Consider the following 10,253-nt stretch of genomic DNA (forward strand, 5'->3'; position numbering starts at 1 on the left):
TTTTGCAAAGGATGGGGACAGACCGGAAAAAGCCCACTGGAGGGCAATGAAAATGAGAGGCCTGGGGAGCACAACTGGAGAGGAAAGGCTGACAGAGCTAGGGTGACTTAGTCTGGAGATGAGCAGACTGAGGGGGCTTTGATAAGCCTTCACTTCCCTGCAAGGTGATGACAGGCAGCACCTCAGCAACACACGGTCTATTTACAAGACAGTGGAGAGGGGGGAGGCTGCCCCCCACCCCAGAGATCCTCAGGTCAACAGCTCCTGCGCTGTTGTTTCTTGGGCCCCCAGTCGCTGGTCCGGGTCCTGCATGGGATGGAGAACAGGAGGGCCAGGCCCCGCTGCAGACACATCACTCTGCACAGCCCCGTGGCAGTCTGTCCTTCTGGGGGCGATGCTGGGGCCCAAGGGAGCCCAGGGAGTGGGCACGGGTGTACACAGCTAGCCTGCCCAAGACCCGGGGGGAACCTGGGCTGGCGCTGCATCCTCCTGGGAGCCCCTGCTGCACTCCATGCCCCCACCTGCAGCTGGGGGGAGTTACAGCCCTGGTGAGATGAACTGCCCGGGCACACAGCCTCTTCCCCTCTGCCCAGCTGGCATTGGCCTGTGCTGCAACCAGCCTGGAGGGGAGCTTGGGGGCAGCCCTGATGGTGCTGCCCCCCTTCCTTCCCTCCCTGCCCAGGCCACCTCCCACCCAACGGCTGCAGAGAAGGGGAGTACTGCTGCCTGCCTGCCTCCAGGTGCCCTGGGTATCTCCTGCAGATGGCTGTGGGCATCCCTGCTATGGGGCCCTGCAAGGCCAAGGTTGACTTTGGCCGTGGGATCCTGGACCTCAAGCAAGGGCAGAGCCCAGGGGGGCTCCCCAGCAGGGGGGCAGGGAGAGTTGGGCTGTACCTTGGTATGGTGCCCAGCGGGACGCTGCTGACCAGCCAGTCGCGCCCGTAGAGGACGGCGGGGCCGCTGTATTTGTTGTAGTATTGCTCCGGCTGCTCCGGCTGGAACTGCCGCTGCTCCCCCAAGGGCGGGACCAGGTGGGAGTCTCTCACCTGGTGCGGGGAAGACGGGCTTTCAGAACCAGGTGCAGGGGAGGAGAATGCCAGGGGCAGGCAAGGGGGCCTGCCCCTATCACTTGGCCCTTCTCAGGAGGAGCACTGGCTTGCAGAGGACAGCCCCCAGGAGCCAGCTCCTTCCCCTGCCTCTACCCAGCCCAGCCCACACCACACTCAGCTCCTTGGGACTGAATCCCCATGGTGGGAGGGACAGGGTGAGGGCCATGCCCCCGGCTCTGGCTCTGCTTTGGGACCCCGCACCCTCCAGACCCCTGTGGCATTGAGCTGCTCGCTGGAGACAAGCAGCTGCACGTGGGGCGATGGCGGGTAGAGCGTGGGGGGCAGCTCTGACCTCTCCACTCCACACATCTCCCCTCCCACATCAAGGGCTGGGTTGGGACCCACAAGCCCCCTTCCTGCCCCAGCACAGGGGCAGGAGAGTTCGTACAGCATGGCTCTCGCTGCCCACAGCCCCGCTCCACCATACCCGCTGCAGCGACTCCTCCGTGGGCCGCACCGTTGGCTGGCTGTGGGGGACGAAGGCGGCTTGGGTACTGGAGACGGGAAGGTTCCCTGCTCGTAGACGCGTGGGGAAGGGGGGAGAAGAGCATGTTAGAGCCAGAAACCTTGGGCCACTTTGCAGCTGGAGCCAGCCACATGGGGAGCAGAGACATGGGCAACGGGCTGTGACCCCTGCCCAGCGCAGCCCCTGTGCATGGGGACCATGCATGGCAGGGCAGCAATGTGGATGGGCCTCGGGGGCAGTGGGTCTCAGCCATGGAGGGGCTGCAAGGTGGGGATGTGGGTTCCTGCAGCTCCAGGCAGGGCTGTGCTGCCTCCCAAAGTGGCACAGGGCAAGAGCAGCGAGAGCTACTAGTGCCCAGAGGAGCGCAGCAGTGGAGCTGGGCATCTGGGCACCACACCGCGCTCGCACCACCTGACTGCTCCCCAGAGTTGGCCCTGGTGGCAGCACAATGCCCAGCCCATCCCGGGGAGGAGGGAGCTTGGCTTCTGCAGAGCAAGAGGAAACCCAGTGAGCAGCGGAGGCGAGGGATCAGGGGGCTGTGGGACTGCGCTGGCACTGAGTGCCACGACCTACCGGGTTGGTTCAATGGCAGGTGGCTCTTCAACTGGTCCTTGCCGTTACATGGCACCGCCCGGGCAGGTGGCCGTGGAGGAAACTCCTCCTGGTACAAGGTGCTGTAAAATGCCGAGCTCAGCTTGTCATCCCCAAAGGGCACAAAGCTCCAGCCTCTCCACTGGGGCGGAGCGGGGCGTGGGGGACGCTCGTCCTGGTCAAACTGGAGTGGAGGAGAGCAGCAGCTCATGCAGGGGCAGGTCTGTCTGCCCCCCACCCCATCCCATCCAGGCAGGGTGAGCTGCACCTCCCTGGCTCCCTGTGCCTTTGCACTGGCCCCAGAGAACTAGCTCTGTGCAGCAGATCCCAGGGCAAGCAGAGCGGTGCTGGGACGCTCTGGGGGGCTGCAGCCCAGATGGACAGTGGGCTGTGCCCCCCTGGCCCTCAGTGGCAAGGCCCCTTGCAACTGCGGGGCAGAGAGCAGACCTCTGTGTAGTAGGTCCGGTACGTCGTGGTGCTGGCCCGCTCCTGGCTCCTCTTGGGGTCCCGGTCACCGCGGGGGAATGACGACACCAGCTGGCTCTTGTACTCCCGGGATATGGGCACTGGGAAGGTGAGAAGCAAGTCCCATCATGGGCCCCTTGTTCTCTGGGGCTGTGGCAGGCCCCGCTTGGCCACACGCTCCCACTTGGGCCCACCCAGTCCTGGTCATTAGAAGGACTCTGTGGATGGCAGCTCCACCATGAACCTGGGTTGGGGGGTACAAAACAATCCCACCTTTCTCTTGCCCTGTCTCTGCTTGTTGCTTCGACTGGGAGCTCCTCAGGGCTCTTGCTGTGTGTACAGCCCCTAGCACACAGCTGGGGCGTCTGGGTTTCTGTTAGACCCCCTGAGGCTACGGCAATGCACGTGCTCCTCAGCAGGACACAGCTGCAATCACTGGGGTCCCTGTTCCGCCTGAGCCAATGCTGCTGCCAGGCTGGCAGAGCCCCCTGGCCAAAGGCTTGGCCCCTCTGGGAGCTGAGCCCTTCCTTGCTCTGTGCAAGAACAGCTGAGAGCCCCAGGCCTGGATCCGGCCCAGCACACTCCCTACCATTTAATCACAGAGAAGAAACAGTTCTTGAGCCCCCTGCACTGGGGCGTCTGGGGAGAACAGGGCCCAGGATGGCCAGAGCTGAATGGGGCTGGGGTTTGCCAAAGCCCTCCTAGTTCTGCCAGGCCGGGACAGGGAGCAGGGTGGTTCGGTACCTAGCTCTCGCAGGGGGAACGACGCTGCGGTGGTGGTCGCAAATCGTCTGCGGTCATCCCCTGCCTGCATGGTGGTCTTGTGGATCGTTTCCACTGCCTGGTCCTTGTCATAGATGCTGCAAGGCACAAATGTGATGTCTGAGAGAGGGCAGCTGGCTGGGAGGGACGTGCCCCATGGTAGGAAAGGGCACTGGGTACCTGTAGCTCCCTGCGGCTGGGGCGGTGTAGGCGTCATGCTGCTCTGTGTTATTCCCAGTGATCCTGGGGCTGCCAAGCACCACGGCTGATTTAATCTGGAGGGAACCCATTGCAGTTTGATGCTGGCTGGTGCAGGCCAGGCCTTGCCCCCATTACAGCCAAGCTCCCATTGCCCCCAGCTCTGCTCCCAGGGCCCCAGTTCCACACAGATTATTCCCACCTCCTGCAAAGCAGGTGATGCTGCAGGCTAGGCCAGGGCACAGACAGAGCCGTGTCCCCTGGAGGTGTGGGCATGGATCTCTGGACCCAGAGATGGGGTAAGTCCTGGTTGGCAAAGCCCAGACGTGCCCCAGCTCCTTGCACTTCCAGCCCCTGCCTGCGGCTTTGCTCGGTAGCAGAGCTGCCCTGCCAGGCTCAGGGGGTCTTTGCCACTGAGAGAGACCATGAGCTCAGCACGGTTTCAACCAGGGCTGGGCATCACCACCGGCCATCAGAACAGCTAGAGGCATGGCAGGCTGGAGAGGACACACAAAAGCAACTTCTCCTGCTTTAAGGCCTGAGCCAGCCACTGTCCCAGGGAATTAGGGGCAAAGTGCCCCTGGGGCAGCTTCAGCCTTGCAGAGCTTTGTGCCCATCCCTCTACAGGAGCTGGCCAGAGCCTGGAGTCGGAGCTGGATCCCAAACACTCCTGGGCTCCCGGCCCCCCCGAGTGAATCTGGAGACTCACTCCCTAACCGTAACCGGATCAGGCCTCAACCTGGGAGCTGTCTCAGTTCCCAGCAGAGCATATGTGAGGTGCCATGAGGCTGAGCTCACCGAATTGTGCCGTTACCTTCTCACAGGGCTGCACAGGGGGGACCCATTCCCCCTGGAAGTCTGCATGGTGTGTGGTTTGGTAGTGGGAGCGCCCATCCCCTGTGATCGGGGAATGTCCTCCTGTAGGGGAAGGAGCCGGGAGTCAGGCCAGGATGTTCTCAGACTTGGCCCCTTCAGCTGCGAGGACCCTGCTGCTGAGACCCCCTGTGCCCCAAAGGGAGGTGCTTCACACACCCCACACGCCTCCTCTACCAGCTCATTGCTCTCCTGCCTGGTGGCTGGTGGGAAAAGATCAAAAGCTCCGAACAACCAAGGACGTCCTCCAGAGCAGGCTGCCCTGAGAGTGACTCTGGGTGTGGGCATGCAGCAGAGGTCCAAGTCCAGCCAAGCAGCCCAGCTTGTGCTTTGGGAGCAAGGGGACATATGGCTCTAACAGCTCTGCCCCTTCTGGACGTGGCAATGAGTGCCCTCCCTGGCCTTAAAGCTCTGGAGATCAGAGGCCACATTCTGCCGTAGGTGACTGGTGACATGAGTGCACATGTGCCCCATGGGCCTGGGCATCCATGACACCAACGCACCACCACACCCAGCAGCAGGAGAAGACCCAGAATAAGGCAAGCAGCAGACGCAGCGAGGCCAAGCGCAGGGCAGCAGCAGTGCTGCAGGCTGGGGGCCAGCAGGGTCCAGGGCATAGCTGTGGATGGAAAGCTCGGATCATACATGGCCTTCCTGGGTCCACACCCTGCAGACCCACTGGAATGGAGCAAAGGGAGGAATGCGGATAGACAAGTATCGCTAGATCCTGAACGCCGTCTCTGTGATAACATGGCACTAGTTGCTGCAGCAAAACCCAGCCTGAACTATCACAGCAGCATCCCCTTGGCCAAGGCAATGAAACCACGCTGGACCCCCAAGTGCCCCCAGGTCCCCAAGAACACTGAGATTGCAGCCACGCAGAGCCGCGGCCTGGAAGACAACTCACCCAGGTGCACGCATGGGGCTCTCGCAACTGGCTGCATCCCATGGTCTACGTAGGAGGAGCAGGACAGCGAAGGCTGCCGAGGGAATTGTCTCTCATTCTCACAGAACAGGTTGCGGTTCCACTGCTCATTCTGCGGTTTGTGGGTGAGCGGCCTCCGCCCCGCTACCTCCAGCCCGGGATAGCTATCCCGGGCCGTGGAGGTGATGATGCTGATCCTGGGATCAGTGTGCATGAGCGCGTGCATTTGTGGCCGGATCATTTTGATCTTGGGCTGGTGGGGTCTCTCGGAGAAGGCCACCTGCGTCTCTGTCCCCGTTTCCTTCGGTGTGAAGAAGTCCTTGTGTATAACCCCTTTGGAGAGGGGGAGCGGAATAGACTCTCGCTGGAAATTCCCCCAGTACGGGGGGTAATCAACCTTGTACACGGACTGATCCACCCGTCCAGGTGGCCAGCGGTCAAAGGATGTCCTAAAATGGGAAGCCTTTTGGAAGTCAGCCCCCGTGATGCTGGGGGCTGGCACGAGGTTTTTGACAGGGGCTGCCATCGCGCCCTGTGGGCAAGATGCAGCACAAGAAACACCACAGCTCGAAGACTTAGCCTGACCAAGCTGTCTGATGCAGTAGGTCAACTGGCCAGGCTGGGATATACCCGAGGGGCCCTGATGTCACAATAGAGCCCTGGCAACGGGGGAAACATGCCGCGGTTTCAAGACAGGACGCCAGGAAGAGGAGAGCAGGGTGGGGAGGGCAGGAGAAAGGGGTGCACAGGTGACAGGTGCCATCAATGGTGACTCAGTGATTTCGTGCATCTCCCTTTGGGCACCCCCGTGCTCCTGCCAAGCTGCTTGGCTGAGTCGGTCGTGGGATCGTGGGCACAGGGTTTGCACGCTCCACGGGTCCAGTGGTATGGGCCATGTGTCGGGGAAAAATTTAAGTCCCCAGGTTCGTTGGGCGGAGGCTCAGACGAACCACAATATAAGTTTAAAGACTCGATTTATTAAAGAATGCATTCTGAACAGACAACTGCCCCGCAGGGAGATTGCCTGTTGCACTTTTTGAATTACACAAAGCATTATATGGGAAACATGACGATATTATTACAGCAACAGCTTTACCAATCAACAATTGCCACTTGCTGCTAATTTAAATTTCCCTTACTGAGAACCTTAGAGCTGATAAAAGCCAGTTTATTTTAGTTTTGTGCTAGCCTTATTGTTAAAAGTTATGTCCTTTACCTTCTGATAGCTTATGCAGCATACGTGATCTGCTTGCTTACACATAGTTTCAGAGTTTCATAGTTTTAGGGTCGGAAGGGACCTAATAGATCTTCTAGCCCGCCCCCCCGCCAGGGCGGGAGAACAACAAAAGAACCCTAAACAAAAAACGGGACTCAAATGAGTCCAGCCAGGTAGGTATCCAGCCTCTTCTTAAAGACCCCCAGGGTAGGGCCCAGCACCACCTCCCTTGGAAGTTGGTTCCAGCTCCTAGCCGCCCTAACTGTGAAGTAGTTTTTTCGGATGTCCAATCTGTACCTCCTCTCCATCAACTTGTGCCCATTACTCCTTGTTATGCCAGCGGGGGCTAGGGGAAACAACGTCTCCCCCAAACCCTTCTGGTTCCCCCTAGTGAGTTTATAGACGGTCACCAGGTCCCCCCTCAGCCTTCTCTTGTGGAGGCTGAATAGGTTCAAGTCCCGCAGTCTCTCACTGTAGGGTCTGCCCTGTTGTCCCCGGATCATGCGGGTGGCCCTCCTCTGGACCCTCTCCATGTTGTCCACATCCCTCCTGAAATGGGGCGCACAGAACTGGACACAATACTCCAGCTGCGGCCTGACCAGCGTCGCATAGAGGGGGAGGATCACCTCCCTGGCTCTACTCGAGATGCACCTGTGGATGCACGACAAGGTCCGGTTAGCCCTGCCAACCATGACCTCGCATTGTCGGCCCATGTTCATCTTGGAGTCAATAATGACACCAAGATCCCTTTCCGCCTCCGTGCTCTCAAGTAGGGAGTTCCCCATCGTATAAGTGTGCTGCTGGTTCCTACTACCCAAGTGCAGCACCCTGCACTTGTCCGTATTGAAACACATCCTGTTCCTGTTTGCCCACCCCTGTAACCTATCCAGATCCTTCTGCAATCTCTCTCTCCCTGCTAGCGTGCTCACCTCCCCCCAAATTTTGGTGTCATCAGCGAATTTAAACAGGTTGCTTTCACCCCAACATCAAGATCGCTGATGAAGAAATTGAACAGCGCAGGCCCCAGGACCGAGCCCTGGGGGACTCCACTACCCACCTCCCCCCAAGTCGAGTATGATCCATCCACCACCACCCTCTGAGTGTGACCCTTCAGCCAATCTGCAATCCATCTGACCGTGTAGGCATCTATGCCACAGTCGCCTAGTTTATTAATTAGGATGGGGTGAGAGACGGTGTCAAAGGCCTTGCTGAAGTCCAGAAAGACTACATCCACCGCGACACCTGCGTCCATGGCCTTTGTGACCTGATCATAAAAGGCAATCAGGTTGGTCTGACATGATCTCCCCCTAATAAATCCATGCTGATTGCCCCTGAGCATCATTTCCGATGCCGGCCCATCACATAATGGCGATGAAAGTTTTTATTGTTTTTATTATTCTCCTTCACATGGAGGCTGTGACCAACCTGGGGCGCACACCCTCTGCCCCCAGCACCACCCTGTCCAGCCCCAGGGCAACCCCAGGCACAAGCTCCCTCTGCCCCTGCGGCATGTCCCGGCACTGGGGCACAGCCCATGTAGCGTCTCAGGCTGACGCTTGCACTGCAGCCTCCAGGACTGCCGTGCTGCAGACAGCGCAGTCCTTCCCTGGCCAGATGTCCTGGGCACTGGACCCGGGACCCGCCACAGGGCTCCAGGCTGAGGCCACCTCACAGAGGGAACCTCCAGCTGTGCCCAGAGAAGTGCCCGGTGCATTTGAATTTATGCGCGGCCTCGGCCCTATTGCACTGGGTGCAGTCCCAGCTACTGGAAGCATCCAGTCCTCGCCCATGGGATCTCCCAGTTGAAGAGGTCTCTCTGCACAGTGGGGCACATTGCTTCCCTGGTGTTCCTGCCCTGCGAGGCTCTGGCTGCTGGGGGTCCTCCTTGCAGACAGAGCCCACCCATCTCAGCTAGAGATGCCCGGGAGGGGGCTGTGGCTCCATGTTCCTTGCTGGGGTGGAGCAGGAAGCCCTGTGTGGCCTGGAGCTACTGGGTGGCATGTGGCTGGCTTGCAGGTGCCCATTTGCATCCCTCCATCTCCCCTTGCCATCCAAACCTCCCCCAAGGAGCTCAGGGCTGCACTTCATGGCCTGGCATGCTGGGATCCCAGAGAGAAGGCGGCTGTTGTACCCAGCACAGGGGGCAATTTATGCCCCTTCCCCACTGTGGTGGAAGCAGAGGCCTCACCCCCGCAGCCCATGCACTTGTGCCTGCTTTACACCAAGGCTGTGCTTGGCTTATCAGGTCAGCCCCAGGGCTGGTCTGATCCAGGTAGGCGGCAGGGCGGATACTGCACCAATCCTGCCGGGATCTACTCCTGATGGGAGTGAAGGGGACTCAGCCCCTGCTCAGTCTCCTTCCAGAAGACACTGGGTGTCTACACGCAGCAGTTGAAATGCAACAGGCGCAGGGAGTTGCCATGGCAACTTTGCCCTGACTAACAGAGGGAACATCCGGACAGTCACTGGGTGCTGGGCCATGATGTCACCTCCTCAGCTCGGAGGGGGCTTTCCCCACGGCCTGTGGTTCCTGGAAAAGGGGCTGGTCCAGCTGGGGACTGAGTCACACGGCCTTGATCTGTCCTGGGCGGCCCTGGGGCCAGCGTGGTCGAGGGGTGTCTGCAGAGCTCGCAGGTCCCGAACCCCCAGCCTGGGAGCAGAGGGGGGCAGGATCCATTGCTCCATCTCACCCCACCTGGCCCTGCCCAGGCTCCGCACTGGGGCCACAGGCCCAGCCTTGGCTTCCTGCGGGAGCAGGCTCCCCCACTTACTTGCAGAGGTGCTGAGCACCCCTGCACCCCATCTCTGCCCAGCACAAGGGTCTCAGCCTGACCATCGGGTCCTTCCAGTCCTGCGGCTCGGTGGGGCCAGGACCCCAACACGGGGCAGCTCATCCTTCACATCCCACCAGCGCTAAGGGGTGCCCCCTCCACCGCCACCTGGCACAGCCGCCCCCTCCCCTCTGCCTCTCCGTGGGCCAGGAAGAGGGCAGAGCCCTCTGCCACCCGCATCCCTGGCACCCTCCCACGTGCAGGGAGGGAAGCGCTCCCCCATCCCGCATGGGGATGCCCAGCGGCTCCGTGCCCGCAGGGCGCAATCCCGCCCTGCGCCCGGGGCTGCCCCTGGCTGGTGGGGAGGGGGGCACCGCCCCGCACGCGCTCTCACACACGTGCGCACCCCACTCACTTCCGCCCCGCCCGCCCCGCGTTCCATCGCTCCTGATTGGCGGAGGCCAGCCCCCAGCTCCTCTTGATTGGCTCCTGCTGCCTGCCTGCTCCCTCCCCTCCCCCCCGCGCCTATATCAGCTGAGCGGCGGGGCGGGGCGGGCTGTGCCGGGAGGTGGCTGCAGCGAGTCGCGGGTTCGAGACCTTCAGCTTTCTCCTCGCGTGAGTCACGTGCCCCGGGTCGGATACAGCATGTCGCGGCTTGGAAACAAAGTTGCTCCGTCGGGGCGGATCGGGGGGCGGGCAACCAGAGCGTCCCTGGTGGCCTGGGCATGCCGGGGGGGGGGCCCCGCGGGTGCGAAGAGCTCGGAAACTTGCTGGGAAGTTTTTCCGGGGCGCGGGAGGGGGCTCCCGGGGGGCGGGATGGAGCTGGATCGGGGGGAAGGGGGGCTCCTGCTTGGGAGAGACCCCCCCCCAGGCTCCA

General features: G+C 61.1%; 2 protein-coding genes across 2 annotated transcripts in view; one reads left to right on the top strand and one right to left on the bottom strand.

Moving 5' to 3' along the window:
• Window positions 1–254: 254 nt before the first annotated feature.
• TEX45 (testis expressed 45) lies at window positions 255–5,915 on the bottom strand. The gene is made up of 10 exons (XM_006017588.1): window positions 5,372–5,915; window positions 4,406–4,509; window positions 3,574–3,668; window positions 3,376–3,491; window positions 2,614–2,732; window positions 2,149–2,350; window positions 1,973–2,060; window positions 1,537–1,576; window positions 895–1,046; window positions 255–306 (listed from the first exon to the last, which is right to left on the bottom strand). The coding sequence occupies exons 1-10, from the start codon at window positions 5,913–5,915 to the stop codon at window positions 255–257; spliced, it is 1,512 nt and encodes a 503-aa protein (XP_006017650.1).
• Window positions 5,916–9,922: 4,007 nt separating this feature from the next.
• LOC102371531 (perilipin-3-like) overlaps window positions 9,923–10,253 on the top strand; it is a 6,840-nt gene continuing 6,509 nt past the window's right edge. Inside the window, exon 1 of the mRNA XM_014516854.2 lies at window positions 9,923–9,991. The gene's annotated coding sequence lies outside the window, so the exon portion shown is untranslated. The remainder of the gene's footprint in view (window positions 9,992–10,253) is intronic.

Source organism: Alligator sinensis, unplaced genomic scaffold, assembly GCF_000455745.1.
Source record: "Alligator sinensis unplaced genomic scaffold, ASM45574v1 scaffold1295_1, whole genome shotgun sequence".
Lineage (NCBI taxonomy): Eukaryota > Metazoa > Chordata > Crocodylia > Alligatoridae > Alligator > Alligator sinensis.